Here is a 23,919-nt window from a genome sequence, read left to right as displayed (position 1 = left end):
GTGTTTTATGAAAGTTTATTTTATTTTCTACTTCAAAAATCATATTTTCGTATTTTGTGTTCTGTGTCTTGACTATATAATAACAGACATAATTTCAAGAAAGCATTCAAAAATTGTTTCTCTTTCTGAGATTACCAGTATAACACAACCATTATAATAGCTTCTGAATGTGGTGTTGGACTAGGGACAGTGAATGTTATTTTAAAACAATTTAAAGAAACTGGTTCCTTTTCACTTCAAAGATAAGGCAAACATGTCCATAAAATAAAAACTATCTAACATAGGATTGATTATTAGTGAAAAAAAGTAAACTTGATTCAAAATTATCAGTGAACTTAAATTGAGATATAGCAGCCACTGGATTACATGTGAAAAATGTTATTAGATACCAACTTCTTGCATCTGGACAGAAAGCTCATAGACCAACTAAAAATCAGCTTTTAACACCAGAAATGGCAAAAAAAGGCTGTTGTGGGCCAAAGCACATCCTAACTGAACCAAAGAAGGCTGGAAAAATGTTATATTTTCTGATGAGTCACATTCTTATGTTCAGAAGCAATTGCTTCCATATGTTAAAAAAGCATCAGATGAAAATATATCACCAGCTCATATCCAACAATCAGTTAAACATCTCCCAGAAAAAAAAAATTTGGGACTGTTTCACATTTGAAGCCCTTGTTCATTACTTAGAGTAGATGGTACATTGAAAAGTGATGGGTATATAAAAATTCTGAAGGAAAAGGTCGTAACACAACTTCAAAACAAATTCGCATAAGGTAATGAAGTGTTTCAACAAGATTTGGCATAGTGCCAAAAAAGTAGAAAAGTTTTTCTACTATAAACTTTTTTTTTTTAACCTCCAGGACCACCATTAAGTATCACTTCAAAGGATGAGAAGAATGATTTGTAGCATGTGTGAAAATGCCATGCCTGACCAGGATTCAAACCCAGGACCTCCGGATGAAAGGCCGAGACACTACCACTCACATAATATAGTTTACTAGGAGAAATAAAGGCAAAAGATTAGTTTTCAGGTTTATTTGAGCCTGTAAACAAGTTATCAGAAAGAAACCACTTTGCAAAATTGTTGTAGAAAAAGCTTTATCTTTCAAAGCTATACATGTGATAGGAACAATATAAATAATTAAATTCAAATTAATCTTACCTACTGGTTTTGTTATCAACAAAAAATAGACTGCGATAAAAAAGTAGAATAATGGTACACCAAAATAAGATTGTAAACATAATTCTTATATCATTTGTATGAGTGATTAAAGGTACACAACCCATAGACCAATCAAAGCACAGCCATACAGGGCATAGTAATAGCCAACTATTCAATGCATATATGTAATTATAATTTATTACCTAAAACAAAAACAAAAAATATGCAAACTATTATAATCCATATACAAGTTTAACAAATTTCATTTTAAATTATTATCTACAGTAGGTCATTTACTTGAATGTTTCAACTGCATTTGAATATAAAATTATGTGAATATTCCAATGACAAAATTTTGTTAATGTTTAAAAAGGGCACTTACAGTCTACATTAACACATACTGGACCCTTAATAAACTTTGATTACAAAAAAAATGTATCTGTGAAAAAGTAAATGCAACATTAAATGCCTGAATGGGGATCCCTTTATCCTCTGATAAGACCATGGGTACTGTCAGTTGAGGCTCTGATTCTGCCTCTGACACAATTCTGGTACTTTTTTGTACATGATGGATCAGCCACTTCTCTATTGTACTCAGTAGAGTAATGCCATTTTGTGTAACTGTCCTGGGATTGCACATAATTTTACTGTCCAAGAGTTTTACAAAATAATAAACAATAACAAACAAATGGCTGAGGTAATGACTGGGTAAAGCCAGGTGTCTTTTGCCTCTAAAATTTACCAGTAATACAATTTGATAATTTCTAACTTAAAATTTGTATCTTCGCTTCAACAAATTTCAACATTGCAAGAAATTTAATTTCTGCATAGTTGTTTATAATTATAAATAAACATTATGGAAATATATATACAGTAATAATCTACCTTCTAATATACAGTATATCTTAACTGACTTCTCTAATTAATTTTTAAAGAAGTTAAGGACACTGTAAAGTAAAATAATGATTCTGATTATAGCAGATTTTGAGTAGTATATTTGGTAAATTGTGTTACATGTGTACCAATATATTTTGGCACCTGAAAGCATAAGATCATAGACAAGATTATAGTCAATCTCACACATTTAATAATAAAGCACAGTAAGGTATATTCAACAGAAACATGAACTGCTGGGAAAAAAAAACAGAGAATGATAGAACACACTGTTTGAAGTTCCTGGTGTATTATCAGTATTATCATCTACAAGGGCGGTTCGGAAAGTTCATGGCCTAAGAAAGAAAAGACAAAATTTCTTACCAAATTTTTTTTATTTTTCAACATAGTCATAGTCTTTTACAGTATTATACTTAGTCCATCGCTTTTCCAGCTTATTTATTTCTTCAGTAAAGTACAATTTCTCAAGCTCTGCAAAATAGGCGTCAGTCTCAGTTATGACTTCGTCATTTGAGGTAAATCTTTGCCCACCAAGTCATTTATTCAAATTTGGAAACAGGAAATAATCACTCTGAGCTAAATCTGGTGAATGTGGAAGCAACTCAAAACACAGTTGTGAATTTTAGCAGCAACAACAGAAGATGAGTGTGCGGGTGCAATGTCTTGGTGAAAAAGCAATTTTTCTTGCCCGAATGTGGACATTTGGTCTTAATAGCTTATTTCAATTGCTCCAAAAATGCTGTGTAATATTTTCCGGTAATTTTTTTTCCTTTTTCCAAATAGTCTATGAGCACCACACTACCAACATCCCATAAAACAGTGACCATGACTTTTCCTGCTGATTGAACACTTTTTGCCTTCTTTGGAGCACTTCCAATGGTTTCGACCCACTGTTTGGACTGCTGCTTCATCTCAGGGCTATAATAATGAATCCACGTTCCATCAGCAGTAACGAAACGTCGCAAAAATTCAGTTGAATAGTTGAACATGCCCAAACAGTGCTGAGAAATGTTCATTTGAGTGCGTTTCTGGTCAACCATTAACAAACACAACACCCATTGTGCTGATAGCTTTCTCATATCCAAATGCTTGTGTAAGATATTGTGAGTATGATCTACTGATATGTTGTTGTCTACTGATATGGTATTATGTTTGAAAGTTCACTTCAGGGCAAAAAGTGCACTTTATATAAAAACTATTATGGTACAATATAAGAAGAATCAATTCTGCTTTTAATTGATGAATTCTGTCTTATTTCTCCAATTGGTGGTTTATTTACAAACATTTATATTTTTATTAAACATTCTGACAGTTGCCAACTTTGTTTTGTTGTATTACGAATTTTATGTGAAGCAGCAAACTGGAAGACCTGATAATCTGACCAATACAGTTTGTTAACTCAGCCAATTAGATATTCCATCATTGTAGTTTGACAGCTATACGAGTGTGCTTATATGGCCAGACAGATAGAGGGCAGTCCCTGAAGAGACGCAGATAACATCCCTGGAAGAATCTCAAAATACAGAGAAATTCAAGTAATAAACTGCAGCTAATCATCCTGATCAGACTTCCAATTCTGGTCATACTGTGGTGAACCATGATCACTCTACTACAGTGTTTCTCAATCTGTGGGGCCCGCTCCCCCTAGGGAGGTATGATAACACTAGATGGGGGGTGTGAGCACATCAAAAAGAAAATATTACTAAAAAGATTTATTAATTTACTGAAAGGAAAGCAAAACAAAATACATTTACATGAAAAAAATACAACTTTCACGTTTTTCTTCAACCTTGTAAGTTGTAACACTTTCATCCATATTTGCAAACATTTCTAGGTTTTTTGCTTTAAATTTCTGCTCAAAAATTCCAGTTTTATACAAAAACCATTAACTTTATCACTCATATCCAACATATGTGTATTTGCTCCTTGGAGTTAAAGATTCAAGGTATTTAATTTTTCAAATATGTTGACCAAGTAGCTCAATTTCATTAAAAATAAACAATCTCAAAATTTATCAGCTTCAAGTCGATTTTCCTCCTCTAGAAAAATTGTGACTTCATCTCTTAATTCATAAACACGTAAAAATTTCCCAGGTGATAATCATCTTGCCTCGCAATAAAATAGTAACACTGAATATACTGCACACATCTCTTTAAAAAGTGGAGAAAAAATTCTTGATTTTATGGGTCTCATTTTTATATAATTTATTAAGTTACAACGATTGTTAGCACAATATTCAGACCAGGACTCATTTCTTTGGAAGCCAGAGCTTCTCTGTGGATCATGCAATGTGTCCAGACACACTGTGGAGCTTTTTGTTTCACAATTGCTTGTAATTTTTTGTGCGATTGCACAATTGCTTGGAATCTATCAGATATTGAACAAGCACCATTGGTACATATTCCGACGCAATTTTTTCACTCTATGTTTGGCTTGTTTATAAGATCATTTAAGATAGCTAATAATGCGAGTGTTGTTGCTTTGAGTTATATTGGTTTGCAGAAATTTACTTCGTCTACTGCTGACATACCATCACAAAATCAAACGTAGGCAATGAAATGAGCATCTTTATTGCTATCTGTTGCCTCATCAAGCTGAATTGAAAACAATTTGTCATGCAACTTCCCAAAAAGCTAATGCTGTACATCTTCAGCTATATCACTAATTTGACAGGCAACAGTATCATTTGATAGAGGTATGGGTTGCAATTGTTTGGCTAAATTATCTTCAAACATAGTTTCTACAACCTCAATTGCAGCTGGCAAAATAAGCTCTTCATCAATAGTGTGAGGCTTTTTACATCTGGCTATTTTATAAGAATGTAAGAGACAAGTAAAAGTTTTCATTCACAGGCTTTATCATTTTTTTTTTAAATTATGTTTGCTTTTCATATGATTTTAATTTTAGTTCAAAGAATTCTCGACGTTTGTTAACATACACACTATGAAGCATTTTCAAATATTGTTTAAGTTTATTAGGTTTATTAAGTTGCTACCAAAATTTTTGAGCAAATGACACAGGGACCTTTCTTCTTCATTTACTTCAATACTGGTAAATCCAAAATTTAAGTATTCTTGAGACTATTTTCTTGATTTTATTTTTGGAACCACGCTTGTCTGTGCACTTCTTAATGCTTCACTATCATCTACTGCTCGCTTACACCCACTCAAAAATTTATCCATGATTCTGTATAAATCCACTGCTGTGAATGTTTAATACTGTGAATTGCAATTAACACACAAATTACAATATGCACATTCATGATAGATTTGATAGCACTAGAAGGATTGAGTTGGCTGAGACTGGCTGGAATTGAACGAGGTGCAGCAGCATTTATACACATTTGCGCAGAATGTCACGTAGATGTTCCCGAATGTTTGAGACAAATTGGAACTTCTCGCAAATCTGTGAAAATGTTTGATATGGTGGATGTAAGACAGAGAGCAATAGAGAGGCATCGAGTCTGATTTTGTCAATGCAGCAGATTGGTGTTGCAAAATATCAATACATTTATTTTTTCTAACTAATTTGTAAGGTTTGTAATTAAGACTGTAGTGTAGCTTTAACATCAAAATATTATTATTGTATATATTGTTATTGTATGAGAGGGGGGAACACAATGAAAATTATGATTGAAAATTGGGTCGCAAATACTGAAAGGTTGAGAAACACTGTTCTACTACATTAACAAATTAACTTTTGAGAACTACTTTGGAGTTTAGATTCCTGAGCTGGCCCAGCCATCACTGTTATCAACTCCAGGAGCTCTCAGATCAAACACCTGTTTTCAGAGCCAATCTATTAAGGTGAATGACAACCACAATGAAGACCATCCCAGCTGCTGAGCTACTAAATGGTCCTTTTTAGGACCATCAAGCACCTCTTGTCAGTTTCTGGTAAAAACACGATATTGCTTAAGCCTCATATAAATTAATAATCAATTTTCAAAATTCACATATTTAAAAAATAAAGAGTGGGAAATTTAAAAAAATAAATTACTAACCCTAATGATAAAACTATCAGCAAAAGCTGCAAGATTATCAAATTTCTGAAATGTTGGTGGTGAACCAGCCATTATTTTCCATCTTACATAAAAAAGTAATAGACCAGTAGTCAATATTATAATGAAACGTAAAATTAACATATAAATAATAAATAAATTGTTCTTATTTAATCTGTTGTCATTATTTGCATTTTTAACACCACTGCATTCATTTTTGGGATTATTTCTACTGCATAAAAATCTGTCTGTTGTCACTCTTTTATGATCAACACTTAATCTTTCATTACGTAATGTAAAATTATTTTTACTAAAAAATGATAATATATATTTAACTACATTTAATTTGTTAACAATCCACACATCATAGATGAAACAAATACCCTGAAACATACAAGAAATAATATTAAATAAAATTAATTAGGATATAATAGTACACTTTACTATTTCAAAAAAGTGACAATTATCACAATTTATTATATTTAAACTGAACCTTGAATACATCAAAGTTAATCCTGAAGAAATAATTGTTCACAATTTTTATTTTTTTATGTTCTGTTGTTACGTTCACATTCCAATAAAAATTATAATTCCATTAAAATTCATAAAAAAACATTTTTGAGAAATTCAACAATGAAATTTAACAAAATACTTGTAAGCAAATCTAATAACTTTTTATTCAGCTTAGGCTGGTAATACTTTTATTTTTATAGTTAAAGTACAATACATACCTAATATTTTCATTCTTTATAATGTACTAAAGTTAAAAAGATATATACACAATCTAAGTCATATATTATATGACTTTTTACTTATATTATAAGTAAAAAGTCAAATTATTTACAAATAAGAAACTTAAAAAAAAAATTAATTTCAGAAATGAAATAAATAAACAAAAAAGTTTTTTTAAGCTCCAAATACAAGAATGCTTCATGGACACAACACAAATATATATATTTATTGAGAAGTACAACTGATGAAGTATTAGGGTAAAAGCATTTTTTGTTACCTCACAAACCAGTTTTGTTTCATACACATTAGAAAGGATTAGGAGAAAAGGTTTTTCCCAACAAATACTTCAGCCTCATGCTGGAATTTTTATACAACTTTTGGAAAAGTAAACAGTGTCCTGCTCCCAGACAAATAATACAAATGCTGTGGTCACAAAAATTCTTCAGGTCTCCACACTCTTAGTACGGATCCTGGGAGAATCTAGCTAAAAATCCATCCTGGGAAAATTTATAAAATACCTGGAGAAAGGATATTTTAATAGAAAGCAAGAATTAGGGAATGGGCTTGACATTGAGAAGGATACAATCTACTCACAGAAGCAACATAAAACAGACAAAGAAGTACTTCAAGGTTTCACCAAGTAAAGGGAATGAACCACTTACAATCTCTTACGAAAATGGGGTATCATCATCCAGAATGTTAAAACCACATTACTGATCAATGATAATAGTCTGATGATGATAGCTGACCAGTGCAAATATATATCACATATGCATATGCTAAAATCTACATACGCTAAAAACTCTATATCCAGACAATAAATATGAGTGAAGAATACTTAAATATTTTTAAGGATAATCCTTTTGGTTAAGGATAACCCTAAACTTGTATGTGATATGAATGAATCTGACTTAAATACAACATAATGATCTAGATCCTCACTAGAGGTTTAATACATCTTAATATCAACAATCTTAATACTTCAATGTAAATTTAGTAGAGTAAAGCAATAAGACAAAATAAACAGAAAGATAAAATTTATATTAACACACTATCACTAAGATGTGAGTAAACATGTTACTCACCAACATGGTGATACCCTGTTCCTTACTGAACATAGCTAAAGACACAAATATAGCAGATAATAATGCATAACAGACATTGTAAAAATACTTCACAGAGTTAACAGCTTTGTTATAGAAAATTAAACTTATAAATGAAAACATTGCACACAAAAGTTCAGCTCTTCCAACAATACCAGCTACCTGCAAACAAATTATAAAATGATGAGCAAGATTAGTCCAAGGTAGTCCAAACTATGCAAATATTTATAATGAAACATAGAATCATAATCCTCAATAATGATAAAAGTTTCCATCCCCTTCACCTGCTAATATATCACAAACTTTTCTATAAAAGTTAGTGTAAGTAGATTAAAGTCCAATCCTAGGAATCTAATACAAGAAAAACATTAAACTATTCAACATTAATTTAGTTTGGTTACTAAATCGGCATATATAAATAGAGTACTTTAAAAATGCATTACATGAAGTTAATGTGCTGTGATATTAAATAATTAAACATTCCTAAAAAGAATAAAATTAAGCTTCAATGGTTAGTTGGAAATTGATAAGTAGTTGTTGGTCATAAAATAACAGATTACTTTTATATGATGTTTTAGTCTAAAATAATGAAATGAATTTCATACAGTTATTGTGTAATAAATACACATAGTAGTCGGTGTTAGAATACAAGTTAGTATATACTACAACCATTTCCAAAGAACATATTTTTATTTGAGAAACTTTTATAATGTATCACCATTATAACAAACCATAAAATAATTACTAAAATTGAACTTTAATTATAAAATATATTGCAAAACTTAAGTCACAGAGAATTTCATACTTACGTAACTTTAGAAATGCTCTCTGTATAGATTTATCTACTCAAACTTTAAAGATTTGGAATTTGTATTGTAATAAGAATCACAGTGATGCTTTCACCACAATAGGAAGAAGCCAATTCCGTTCAATATTATCCACGATTCAAAAAAAGGATCATTCACAAAAGTGTCAGACTATTGGCAGAAATCAAACATGAAACCAATTGGTCTAGAAACCACTACGTTAGCTGACCTCTACCCCGAATGACCTATCAAAAGTTTAACTCATCTACTACCTAATCGAGTAATCAACTATTACATTTTTAATACAAGACAACAATGAATAACAATGAATGGATTTATACTGTAATATAGCAAACAGAATAATTTTAAATGGCTAACAGCAAGAAATAGAACAAGAAAAGACAAATTTAATGATTAAATAGTTAATTGATGGTAAAATGTTTTCAACATGTTCATATGTTTTTAAACTCTTTATTAATTAATAAGCCAAACAATATTGTTTATCATACTGTATTAACATAGTATTTTTAAAACCTTAACTCTAACCCCATCTGGTTGTGAACCTAAGAAAATATATTACATATATATAGAGTAGTGTGTAATTTTAGTAATTGTCTGTATATAAAGTAAAATTAAAAAGTTACTCCACATTAAATGTTTGTTAAATACATTCTTTTAGTTAAGGAATATATTTTTACTTTAAACCTATATATAAATTAGTGTTATAAATCCACTAGCTTATTAACAGAAGTGCAGATTTAAGAGGAGACTATCCTCCAAAATTTAAGCATCTGACTTTTACTTCTTATGTAACATCAAAAACAGTAGTGCATTCAGATCAATCAACAATTTGAGGTTTGACAACAGCAGTATCCAGCTACAAGATATAATGTTTTCAAGCATTACTAAAAGAATAGAGCTGTTTTGAAAACAAAGGCCAAAAATTTCACCACTTATGGAAAGGTAAATGTTTTATGAAAATAATAAAAACTAACTGACCGTTGGAAGTCCTTGTTTCTACAATATCTTATATAATTATCTAATGCAAAGAAATGTTGTTGGTAATATATAAAAGCAAAGAAAGAAGATAGAGAGCATCAATACTGGTGATCAATAAAAATTATTAAAGAAGGGAGATAGTTAATTAATAAATAAATTACTTACTGCTTCGGTGTGTATAGGATGAATGCTAAATATTATAGCACATAAATTTGCTGCTTTGCAACAATTACCACCCATTAATAATTCAAAAACGTTTTTTGACAATAAACAAACAATACAATGTAATAAAATATTAAGTAATCTAAATTGATAGGGGGACAATATTCCATTATTTAACCATGTGTTGAACCTGAAATAAATATAGAAAATACATTCAGATAAAAATACAGCTTCTGATTAAAAATACAAGATACATTAATTTCATATTTCAAAATGGTGAAAGAACAAGCAAAAAATTCAGTGATCATTTTTTCAAGAGTAACAGAGGAATAAAGGAAATTAAAAAGGATTATATTAGAATATGAGTTATTTAAGTAAATTTTTTAAATAATTGATATATTTTCTAAAAAAATTCAAACAGCATTAAATAAATTATTTATAGATTCAGCACAAGGGTTTAGTCAACCCAATATTTTGTTATATACTAATATACCTTCATACATTTTTAACCATTTACTTGACAATGCAACAAATGAAATAAAAAAAAATGGTTGCCTGATGTGTTCATGAAGAGGACTGAATATTATTGTGCATAAATTAATTAAGATTTTATTTATTTATTTTTCTTTTTAATTTATCTATAAATATATTAATTATTTACTAATATGATTCCTTAAAACTAAATCCTGTATAAGTTACGAATTTAAAATAATAAAATAAAATACCATTCATTAGTACAAAAAAACTGTGGGTAAAGAAGCTAGCTTACACTATCAAAAACTCATATTAATACATTCACTGGTGCATTTAACTACATCCAAATAGCATACAATTAATTTGTCTTGCCAGACTAAGGAAACTAATTGTAACTAAGTTTGTTATGATAATAGAACATTTCCATAATTTTAGGAAATGCATAAATGTTTATTCAATCAGTTCAATGCTCTGCTTGAAAACACTGAAACTGCATTAACCAGACACTGTTAATATGTAGTTAGAAGTTACACAAATACCCGCAATTATTTATTTCTAAGATTATAATCAATAACAGTAATTGAAATTTTAGTCTACTGATGTACAATGTTCATTTTTTATTCAGTTTGAATGAAATCACACTTCTTTGTCCAGTTTTCTCTCCTCATTAATACACATGTACACTTTTCCTTTACTATAGCCATGAATTTCAATTTTGTATAGCCTTAATTGTAACAGAATAATTGCTGAATCTGAACTCAAGATTAAAAAAAAGCATTTTAAAAAAATTATCAACTTAATTTTTACTTCCTTGTACGATGTAAAGAAAGTATTGTGATTGTGAAACATTTCGGTTTTCATATTTCAATCGAAATACACGTTTTGACCATCCATGAATCCATTTTGACTAGTTTCAGCATGACGTCTGTACGTACATATGTAAGCGTGTGCGTTTGTATCTCGCATAACTCAAAAATAACTATTCGAAGGATGTTGAAATTTTGGATTTAGCACTGTTATAACATCTAGTTGTTCACCTCCCTTTCTGATTGCAATCAAAATTAAAATTTTAATTAATGAAATATTTGGATCTTAAAGGGAAGATTATTGGTTCAAATCAGACTTCATCTTTTGTTTTTTAAACTTTTTTTATATTAATTTTTTTAAATTCTTTTTTTTAATTTAAATAAATTGATTTAATAATTAATTATTAACCTGTGATTGTAAAAAAAATTTACAATAAATAATAATTCAATAATAAAAAAAAAAATTGAAAAAGTCAGAAGTAGTTAGTGAAATAAAATTTTATGTGCTTCTAAAAATGTGTAATGTAATTTAATAGGGATTACAAGTAATAAAGTGATTTTTACTATATCCTAATATTTCATTTAACATTGTTGAATTAATAACTGTATAAATATTTTATGTAAATAAAAACTAATATTTCAGCAATTGTGTAACTGTCCACTTAATTAGAGAATTAAGGAGATCGTACCTCCTTAATTGGAGGATCGTATCTCACTTTCAAACGAAGTGCAGCAAAAAATGTATATATGTAATTTAATAGGCATACAAGGAAGTCATGTACTGTCCACATTAGATTTTTTTTGACAAGTTACAGTAAAACCAATTTGGCAATCGCAAACAAAAATTTAAAAAAGGAAAAAAATATCCTAACATAAATGTTTAGGTTATATCTAAAGAAAATGATTTTAAAAATTGTAATATTATTGTGTTTATACAAAATATAATTTCATATAAATGTTTTATAACAAAGGAAATGTACAAAATTTCTAACGCAAACATATGAAAGCCTCAAAAGTTTTATTATTTTTATTTTTCCTAATGTACCTATTGCAATATGTTCAACTAGTGAACAATAAGCAACCCCCCAAACAGCCCAATGAGATGAGGATATGTATGTCATGGTTAATAAAATTCCAACCATCAAAGTACACTGGTATCCACTGTGTAGTATTCAAATCAGTATAAAAGCAACTACCTTTTACTAGGATTTGAATCTCAGAACCTTCAACTTCAAAAATCAGCTGATAAACAAACTGATTTGTGACAAGTTAACCACTACACCAACCCAGTGGGCAAGCTACAAATTAATTCATTTTTTTTTTACTTACTTGGTTAGATGATGACGATTCAGCATCTGATTATATATAATCAACATCTGCATCAATATCACCTACTAAATAATCTGAAATTTCATTATCACTGACAAAATATGGTAATACTGAAACAAATTCTTCCTCAGAAATAATCCAACTTGCACCTATTAATCATTTTTTCTTAGGCTTGTCAAGAGAGCAGAGAAATCAATGGGGGAATTAGATGACTTTGGGAGTACAAATGCTCTTAGTTGGAAAATCTAAACCAATTTTCTGAGTGACAAAAAAGTAGAAACAGATTAATTAAAGTATTTCAGTACAAGTGTGGCTTGTCACTTCCAAGGCAGTAAAAATTGATGATGTCAACAGATTTATTCAACAAGTTTTTCACTGATAATGATAAACAAAATATTAATATTTTTAGTAGTAAAACAGGCCAGTAAAATAATGTAGTGATGTTACTAATTTTTTTTTAATGGTAAAATGCACAAGGCAGAAAGGTTATTATTACTGTTTCTGCTCCTACTACTACATATTTTTTGTAGAAACCCATCCTCATTAAAGATATGTAAAATACTGTTAATACAATTTCTAATTTAAGAGTTGTAACATGTATTTTATCCCCAATTATTACATTAAAAATATGCAACCAGTAACTGTTGAATCTCTAAACATATTAATCAATAAAATTTTCAATAGTGCTATATTTTCTGAAATTCTAAGGATTTAGAAATTAATACCAATTCTTAAATGGGGAAACACAGTTGACTGGGAGTTCATAGGTTAATAAATTTGATGTCCATATTTTCCAAGGTAATAGATAGTACCATGTATGATCAAGTTTTCAGTTTCCTAAATGATTGGAAATTTCTTCACTTAACCGGCTTGGTAATATTCCCAGTAAATCTACTGATATGGGTTTATTACATGTAATTAAATCTACTTCAGATGCAACTGAAGATAAGAGTTATACTTTTTGGACATTATATGATTTGACAAAACATTTGACAGATATTTATTGACTAAATTATCAGAATATTGGTAAATACTTTTGTATATCTACTCAAAGTGACAGAAAACAAGACAGTATTCTTTATCGACACCCACTTTGCTCTCTCTGCTGGTTATAAAATGTGGAGTAGCACATAGATTCCTTTCTTTTTATTATCCTATTAAATGATTCTCCATCATTTATTCTATGTGATTTTGCACTGTATGTGGTGATATAAGTTTTATTACATGCAATTGTGTATCACACAAATTTGTTGAATTAGCACAAACATCATTTCATTTCACAAGGTTAGACAGTGATTATGAGTTATTTTCTATTAAATGAGAAAAAGACTCAAGATTTTATTTTTAACTTAAAGAGAAATGAGAGCAATGGATGGAAACAGGTTAAGTTGCTGACTTTCATTTGGACTCTGATTTGAGTAGGAAATCCCGTGTACAAATGTTTTAAGGAAAATTATCTTTTACTGTTCTTTTTGTCACTCATAAACTAAGATCCCTATTCCCAATGAAAACACTCTTTTTTGTCTACTTCCTCCTTTGTCATATTACCTACACACTGTATGAACACATGTGGAAGTGATCCTGCCTCTGTAAAAGAAATATAGGAATGACATCAAATCTTTTAAGCCAAGAAAACACACTTTTCAGTATGCTATAATTTTTGTTACTATCATTTTGTCCATTTTTAAGATAGAACCAACTGACCTACAGATCCTCCTCTTTTTCATTTATACTTTTATAAATATATATATATATATATATATATATATATATATATATATATATACAGAAGCTTTAAAATAAGAATTGTAACTTCAGAAATAAAAAAAACACATACACATATAAACACAAATACAGAAAAAAAATTACCAACCTGAATGATAATATTGTAATAGGCCTATATGATTTATGACTCTGACTATGATTCATACGTGTACCCCAAAAATCATTATAAAACAACTCTCCAATGGGTGTTGTTAATTTAACATCTTTGTTATTAACAATAGCTTCTGAATCATCAAATACAAACTGACCATCAATTGAAATTATAAAACAACCTACTGACAAAAGTACTATTAATAAAATATATTTAGTTCTTGATAAACCTAAAACAAACAAAAAATAAATAATTTACAAAACAACTACTTCACTGCTCATTCACGTAAAAAGAGAGTAGATTATAACCATAGTTTGCTTATAAAAATTACAAATATTATTAATAATTTCCCTTTAATATGTTCTCCCCAAATTTTTTGTGGTTATTACAATTGATAACCTACTCTATTAGTTATGTACTTATACCACTAGTAGTAAATTGGTACATTAGGTTATATGAATGCCTCTTAATATTCACAAATAATATCAGACTAATTCATGTATTAAAATACACTCACACCAACATGCTTACCTCTCAACATAGCCAAGAGAAATATTGTCACATGAGCTCAAGCCCATTTGATGGCAGCACTGCATCAAAATCATTCCAATATTTAACAGTGACATCAATTAATCTCACAGAATGCTAAAGGATTTACTTCTATGTAAATTTAAATCAAAACTCAAACATCTCTACTGAAAACATATTTTTATTCTAATCCAAAATGTGGGTTTTAAAAATCTAAAAATAAACATACATATGCCTAATGCATATATATGTGTTGTGTGTGTACATGCATGCCTACATAAAAAAAAACATACACACATCTTTCTATATGCAAACACAAAGAAAGTTTTGGTTCCATTGCATGATTTATGAGATTAAGAGTATTTATATTTAAATTGTACATTCATATTTAAATTGTAATTGAAAGGTATTTTAGTGATTATTTAGTAGTTCTAGATGAATCAGGTACAATATTATGGTGAGATCTGCCTGAAATTGTACAAGATTAACTCCTGTTTCATAAGTGAGCTAATAAATTATAAACTAGCATATCAACTAAATTAAAAAATGTTGAAAATCACCATCAAATCATGATTTACTCTACTGTAACACAACTTACAACTTAACTTAATTAGAAACCAAGAAAAAATATGCTTACAGGGAACTGGAACAAAATAATCCCATGATTCAAGATTCTTTTCTTTTTGAATTTCCATTTTTCTTCACATTTTCTGATAATAATATGTATAATATAGGCTATGTTATTACATATCAATGAAAATTTATTGCAAAATATTTAAAGTACCAGCAATCTGTAATAAAAGTATAATTACTTAACTAAAATTTCGTATTAGCAAGAAAAAAAATTAAATTTAGGCAACTAAATTCAGCATTCTTTATATATATAGTAAACAAGTAGAATACAGTATCTTATCAATCTGTGTTGTTTTGTAACATGGATTTTTAGGACTAATTTTTTAATATAAAAATCTATTGCTAGCATCAAAAAATTACCTCATGTCCCTCTAAATCTCTTTTTATCTCACAACTTATGAAGTCAGTAGTGGATAATTTGAAGACTACAATGCTTTTAAAAATACCCACAGAAAATGAACACAACTAGACAATGTTCAATAGTGGAGAAACATTAAAAGTTTTGGTGTGATTTCATGAAGTAAATTTTGATGTGCGAGTCATTACTTGTAGATATACATTCAAAAATAATTTCTTTTTTTCAAGTCTAGAAGATACATTTAATTACAACTGAGAGAGCTGTAAATTGATATATACTATACTGTGCAAATTAATTGAGGCAAGCTATTTTTTTCTCTAAATTATTATGTGATTACCAGTTGTCTGAAACCGACTTAAACTGGTTTAATCGCCTTTACGTGATGTGACTGTTCAACCTTGACAATAAGAAAGCAGTTTGAATGGTTTTAAAGTGGAAGTAGTCACTTTAGTTGTGAGCCTTTGAGTGTGGTACGTGGATGTTAGTTTTTCTCTTTGTGTAACGTGTTGTTTTCGTGTGTTTAAAAATGGATTCCAAGGAAGCATGCAAAAATTATTGCTCTTAAAAATCACACTTCTATGACAGTGAGAGATATTGCTTCTGCAGTTGAAGAAGGCAAATCAAGAATTCTGACAACATTCAAAGAATCTGGGTCATCTCCAAAAATTTGAGAAAATATGGACGCAAACAGAAAACTACTCCAAGAACTGTTGAAATCCTAAAAAGAAATAGTAAAATTAATTCCAAGAAAAACAAGCTCAAACCTTAAAAGAGATTTATAGGCAAAACTGGTTTTGATGTTAGTAGTCTTCTGGAAGCTGGACAGAAGGCAAGAAGACAAACAAAAAAGAAATTTATCAATAAAATATAATATCAATAATATGGAGTTTTATTATTGTAGGTTTGTCCCCTTCTAGGTTACAGATATTCAAATCCCCTGGTTCTGTTTTCCATAATATCTCATAGAAAGTGCTAACAATCATGAAATTTGGAATTGAAGCTTGTACATCAAGGAATTGACACCATTCATTTCTTATTAGATAAGGGGTTGGGGAGACAGTCTAAAGGGTTAGAGAGTGATCTACTAAAAAAAAGGTTGGACTTAATGAAAATTTTAATAGTAAGTCTTCTTAAAAAAATGTAATATAAACAAATAATATAAAAAAAACACATTAACTTTTTTTTAAATAAAGCATCCCGAGTCATTTAGATTGAATTATTCTAATTTTTCTAACATTTGACTGTTTAAACATTAATGATGTAAATTTTTCCTATTTTACACTAAAAGTGAGGCATAATCAGAGCAGGAGAAGTTTAGACCCTAATCAAAGGGATTAGGAGTAATAAACTTATCCCTAAAAATAGTAGATCTAAATATATTATTACTCTACCGTTAAAGCAGTACAGTAATAACAGCATACAGAAGTAAAAGTATATAACACAACCATGATATACTAAGTACACACAATTCAAATCAATTTTTTCAAAAATAAATTTCTACCTAATTAAAAAAATTGCCAACTATATCAGCTGATGTCAAGGTAGTGACAAGAACGGTAGCTTGATAGCCATTAAGAGTAGTTTTAAATGTTACTGTGTGATTTTTTAAAATATTATATTTATTAAATTTGGTTGTTTATCATTTAAAAAGCTTATAATTTTAAATAATTTTCATCACTATTACGGAAAAAAAACATGCCAAAAAAATCACTTTAGACAGGATAACATGGTCACAGGTTTAAAATCAAATTATGAACATTATAAAACCTACCCAGGTTTTATAGAGTGCCGGCCTCCGTGGTGCGAGTTGTAGCATCTCAGCCTTTCATCCAGAGGTCTTTATTCAACTTTATTTATTCAGTTGTATTTTTCACTAGACATGTCTTTTTTCAGAAATGGTTTGTTTGTTTTAATCACATCATAAAATTCACAAGAACGTTCTGAATTAATTTTAACATTTAGCAAATGTTTTTATAACAGTAGATATTGAAAGTCTACCCCTTTCTGCAGACTAAATGTTCCCCGTAATTGAAAAAACTCTATCAACTGCAACAGATGTCACAGGCAAAGATATCGCAAACTCAACCATTTTAGAAATATTGCAACATGAAATATCAGTCTTTTGAAACACCTTAAAAATTGCTTTCTACTTCTCTTCAATAGTATATGGTACTTTTTCAGAACTTGAACCACAACCTACCCTTTGGTTTTGAATTACTTGGTGTAACAATGTACGTTCATCAACTAGATCAAGAATACCATGAAATTTCATTAACAACTTGTGCACTCTCTTCTAAATCAGACCAGGCAATTTCAGTTCGTAAATTTAACCACTGAAACTTACTAATTTTATCCAAACTGGTTCTCCAAAACTCTACGTATTGAATACTAGAATTATAAAAATTGTCTATGCTTGAGAAGAATTTTTGTTCCTCAACATCATTATTTTTTTTATGGTGTACAGCAATTCTCTGGCAGAAGACGATATAAATTTGTGGGTTTTTCTTTCCTAAAGTTGACAAATTAATTCAGACTATGTATTAAATGCTTCTGTTTCTGTGATAGAATTAGCTTCCAATTAAAGAACTACATTATTAAATAACTGTAGAGTACCATATAAAAATTTCAAATACAGTTAATTTTCTAGATTTTCAAAAAAATCAAATAATTTTGGGCATTAGTCACAATATATGAAGTATGATTTTAGGCCATCAAAAATGAAAACAATTCTTTCTAGTGCAGTTAACAAACTAAGGAACCTTGCGTTGCTATGAGATAATACTTTTTTGAATCTGTTTCCACAAATTCACAGAACTCTTTTACATTTCGTTACTCTATCTGTATATATGTGAAAATATTTATAAATCTTTATAACAATAACTTCTATGTACAAGGATAGAGAATATCATGCTGTTTGTACTGAATTGTATACAACGCGAGCTGAACAACCAGTTCCTAAAGTAGGTCTATCTAAACAAACCACTTTAAACTTTTCTGAACACATTTTCATTCCCCTTTCTCTTCACACCACCAAAATTACTGTTAGTGTTATCAGCAGTATAACAAACCAACTTTTCTTCAAGTTCGCATTTTTTCATACACTGCAAAAGATACTAAGTCAAAATCTAAGCAATTTCACCTGACACTTCATCAAAATTTAAAAGTTTAGCTTGAATTCCTTCAGACTGAAATATCTTACAACAATCGGAACAAGTTTTACTTCACTTCTGCTTAAGCTACCCATTGTTACTGTTACATAATTAATGTTTTCCAGAGAATGCACAACAGATTATCAAATATAAATGGTGAAATAACATTAATTGCTTCAGTTTTGGTTCTAGCTGATGAAAATTTTGGGTCTTATAACCTTTTAACCAGTTTAGATGTGCAATCTGATGTTTTGAAAATGAGTTCATGTCTAGCAGTGTAGCATGAAAATGTAGCTTCTTTAGCAGCACACCCACTGTTATTGTTACACTCATCACTGTTATTGTTATTGCCATCTTTGGCTTTAAAAAAATATCTTATATTTGCTGAAGTAGTAGCATTAATAGTAGCACTTCTATGTTTAGCTGTTTTCACATGGTCTTCAATATCACACTTAACTTTATGTGTAACAGAAAATTCTCCATTACATAGTGTACAATAAACACATACATTGTTACTGTCATTATACAATTTCAAAAATTTGTATTTGCAGATTAACATTAAACACACATTTTCTTTTGCCCATTGCTAAATGATGAAACAAAAAATAAATAGAGATAAAATGGCCAAAAATGTGTAAACGAGTTACTTCACACATGAAAACAACATAAACACATTGTCAAGGTTGTTAGCAAATGATTACGTAAAAAGTTGTGGAGAGACTGGTAGCTATACCTCCGTCAAAATCAGGCTCCAAGGTCAGCTGAGAGATGCATGGCCATATGAGAATGTTCAAAAACACACAATGTCAAACATGAACGTCTAAGATTAAAAAAAAATCCTTGCCAGTCATAAAATTCTCAAACCCCAGACATTTTTGTAACCCTGGACATTACCCCAGGCAGCACTAAAAAACCAGGACTGTCTGGGCTAATCCCGGATGTATGGGAAGCCTAGTAATGTAACATGTACAAATATAATTGAAAATTTTAAGAAAATAAAGCCAAGATTATACCAGAGATTTAGACGGAAAACTGCTGTTATGGAAAGAAAGGACTAACCAGGTGACAGGATAAGTACAGGCACTATTTTGGGAAGAACGGTTATTAGATTATACACATAATTCTCAAAAAACAAGCTTAAGAACTCAACTTCATGGAATTGAAAGAACTGGAGAAGACATTCAGCTCATAGACTTCATTCTTTTAAAGTAATATTACTATTACTAAATGTAAACACATACATTAAATGTAGTATCTTTTATATAAATACAAATTTTGTATTTAAATAAAACACTCTTCTTGTAACTTTATAACAAATCACTTGATAACTGTTGATGTAGCATGAATGTAAAACAAGTTTAGATAAAATGAAGATGTCATTTCTTAAATACATTGAGGATTCATATTTTGAGAAAAATGTTCTTTTGTCAAACTGTACTTCCCAACAAAAATAAACTGTGGCAATTTATTTATTCATTCGATCTGGTAACTACACGGTTATACATAATTACAACTACTGCTCCCTATTGTTTTCTATGGTGTCAAATGAATGTTTGACATATTTATTTATACCATGTGAAAAATATTAAACCTAGTTGACATTTGGACCCCAAACCTATTTGAAGCATATTTCTTCAAAAAAGAAACAACTGTCACAGTAAGTGCATCAAAAGGCAGATTTCTGGTTTTAAGAAAAAAGTATGTTGCACTGCTGTAATGATTTATGAAAATAATATTACTTTGGGTGTTTTAGCTAGCTTTTCGTGTCATATTATATTTCATGTTATGTTAGTATCATGTGTTCTTTTATAATACTGTAAGGTAATGTGTACTGTTCCATAAAATGTATTATTATACTTGTATATTTGTGTTTTTTTCTTCCTCCTTTTCACAAAGTTGTTAAGTTGTGAATGTATCAATTGCTTAACATTGCTACTTGCCAACAACCCACTTTGATATTTTTGCCTATAGTTTGCATCGTTTTGAAGCCATGTTCACAAAAAAGAAAAGGTTCAAGTTGACCCAACATTATTAAAACTTCAAAACTGATTTTTTGGACACCAGTCCCTTTTCTTCATACCAGATCACATTCTGAATTATTGCAAAATTCAATTTTATTTGTTAAAACTTTTTTTAACAAAATTAGCTCGCACATGGCAGAGCTCACAAAAATTTGATTTGGGCTACAAACATGATGTTTTGGGACCATTGTGAAATCAGCTCGAACCTACTGATGCTCACAAAAATCTAATCTTGTATTTCTAACCTAGTCACCCTTCAAATTACCACATGAAAACCTTGAAAACATATTAAAAAATTCAGTTTTTTCCCTCTAACTCTGGTTCCTGCAAACAAATTCACTTGAAAATCAATAGGGTTCTATTTTTACTATGATTACATCATCCTATCAAGTTTCATCAAAATAGGTTAAAAATTGCAGCCAGTAAAACGAAAAACCCTGAAAATTTACTCAAAAATCCTGTTTTTTTACTTTAACTCTGAACTTTGATTCCTGTGAACCAAAGTTTTGGTTCATTTTCATTTTAAAATCAGTAGGGTTATTACCCTAAGGGTAAAACCCTATACCCTATTGGGGTATCATCTCCCAATAGGTTTATATTACCCTCACCAGATTTCTTCAAAATCAGTTAAGATTTGTGTCTGGTAGAGCGGATGTAAAAATTTTACACATACATATGTATACAAACAATGTAGAATCATGTTCAGGAGACTCCAAACTGAAAAGAAAGGTTGGTCTCCTCTCCCTATAACACCTCCTTAGAAAATCTGACCAGGCACAGCAGTGATTTCTTCTACAAATTCTTTGGAAATCCTCTAAACGTTATGAGAGATAATAGTGGATTCACCACACACTATCTATCTGCATCTCAAGAGGGTTGTAAATCCTCTTATATTATGTTCAATATACACAGAATATGAAATAAATGAATAATTAAAAAAAATTAATAGGTAATTAGAAATAATCGAGAAAAAATTAATTGAAATCTACACTATGCCCTTGAATACAACAGTAAGTCACTTTTAATATGGTAATAGGAAAACAAAAGTAATAAATAGGAAATTTAATATGGTAATATGGTCATTGGGTAAGGTAGACTGACTGGCAATTCTACCACTAATTGTGCTAATGCCTGAGGCAATGCTACCTCCACAAGCTTTTGCAAGACCAGGAAAGCTGGAACTGTAAACAGCTGTCCAAAGTGAAACTTCATTTTCCAATTTGATATTAAAGGATTTGTATGTAGGATTTCCCTTCTGCATAATAATGCTGATTTTTTGTTTTAGCACTAAAGATAAATTATTTACATATACATAATATGAAGATGAATAAACTGAAATGTAAAATAACTATTGTTATTTTAATGGATTAAAATAATTTAATAAAAGATAAGTAAATCTATTTTAACATAAATCCTTCTAATATTCAATTTTATATAAAATAAATTAAAAAGACCTTTAAAATTTGGTTTTCATTATCTTAGAAATAAATTAAATCAACATATTATAATATAAAGAGTAAATTTCAAACCCAACAGAATGAATGAATAAAAAACAGATTTATGGGAAATATAATAAAGTACATAATTTATTGGTTTTTTCTTTTTCTCAAACTTTTCTTTTTTAATTTTACTTTAAAATTTTTCTGTTAAATACTTTTATAACTTTTTCTATTTGGTACTTCATTATTGGTTATAGAGTACCTTCACAATTGACCAAATAAGGAGAAATTATGAAGAACTTAATTTGTAAAAAACTATAAACTATTAAAAAAAAATCACTTTGAAAATCTTGTTTTAAATTTTACATTTTTCAAAAATGTTGCTAGCAATTTAAGAACAGTTTTTCAGGAATCACGAACCTGCTAATAAAAATATACTAGCAAATTATACACTTTTCATAGAAACTTTATGTACAGCTATAGAGTAAACAAGTAAAACTACAGTGTTACATAAAATATGAGGAGTTTCAGGCGATCAGAATAAACTTTTTTTTTAGTATCCATTTCAAAAACATAACTTTCAAACATTGCATAAATATAAGAATGTACCCGTAAATTAATTAAGTATAATGGAGTATGTACTTAAAAGAAATAAAATAATTTAACAAAATGTAATATTCATAATAATAATAGCTTAGCAATAACACAAATAGTTTTTTTGTGACAATAATAAGAAAAAACTGGCTACGACAGTTTACTTAGAAAAAATACAGTTGCAATTAAAGCCGCTGTCATTACAATTACTGTTTAGGTGTAATTGGTATACGAATATGTTGTTTCTAATTGGGAATTTCAATGGAATGGTGTGATTAATCAATGTGAGCTTACGTTAAGTAATGCAAATTATTTAAGTCACAAGAATTTATTATTAACACTTCTTAACCTAAACAACGTCTACGACCGGTGACACGAATCGCCGACTAGCGATCAACATAGAGATAACAGTTTTCGTACAGCAGCCTTACCAACAGTTTACAGGGAAAGAGTAAATAGTGAAAGATTCATCAAGAAAATAATCAAACTGTCTAAAATTTTAAACATGTTAGGATCATTTATTTAAAAAGTGTTATTTATTATTTAATACATTTAAAAATCTGGTGCCTAACAAAACATATCTTTGTGTTATAGAACAGCAATATAAAAACCACTCTGGTAATCGCGAAACCAAAAGCAATTAACAAAAAAACTGCCTTTTTGTTCACTGCATAAATTCATCAGATAAATTTTATTATGATTTTATAATGTGATTTTATTACAAAATAAGCTGGATTACAAGGCTTATCTATTCTATCTAAATAGTTTCTATTCCCTAGCTTATTAATACTCCATACTCACTTAAGCAGCAGCGCAAGAAGGCGAATTAAAACAAAGATAATTAAAACAAA

The 23,919-nt window shown here is 29.4% G+C and overlaps 1 protein-coding gene across 2 annotated transcripts in view; it reads right to left on the bottom strand.

Annotated features, from left to right (window-relative positions):
• Positions 1–23,453, bottom strand: part of LOC142319597 (protein O-mannosyl-transferase TMTC4-like) — a 54,574-nt gene extending 31,121 nt beyond the window's left edge. For both annotated transcript variants that reach the window (XM_075357062.1, XM_075357060.1), the window contains exons 1-7: positions 23,363–23,453; positions 15,512–15,665; positions 14,344–14,575; positions 9,865–10,051; positions 7,877–8,056; positions 6,063–6,443; positions 1,166–1,368 (exon numbers count right to left, since the gene is read on the bottom strand). In XM_075357062.1, the coding sequence (XP_075213177.1) occupies positions 1,166–1,368; positions 6,063–6,443; positions 7,877–8,056; positions 9,865–10,051; positions 14,344–14,575; positions 15,512–15,569 (1,241 nt within the window). In that variant the 5' untranslated portion in view covers positions 15,570–15,665; positions 23,363–23,453. The remainder of the gene's footprint in view (positions 1–1,165; positions 1,369–6,062; positions 6,444–7,876; positions 8,057–9,864; positions 10,052–14,343; positions 14,576–15,511; positions 15,666–23,362) is intronic.
• Positions 23,454–23,919: the final 466 nt, after the last annotated feature.

Source organism: Lycorma delicatula, chromosome 2 (assembly GCF_047948215.1).
Source record: "Lycorma delicatula isolate Av1 chromosome 2, ASM4794821v1, whole genome shotgun sequence".
NCBI lineage: Eukaryota > Metazoa > Arthropoda > Insecta > Hemiptera > Fulgoridae > Lycorma > Lycorma delicatula.
This window is presented reverse-complemented; position numbering and strand designations above follow the sequence as displayed.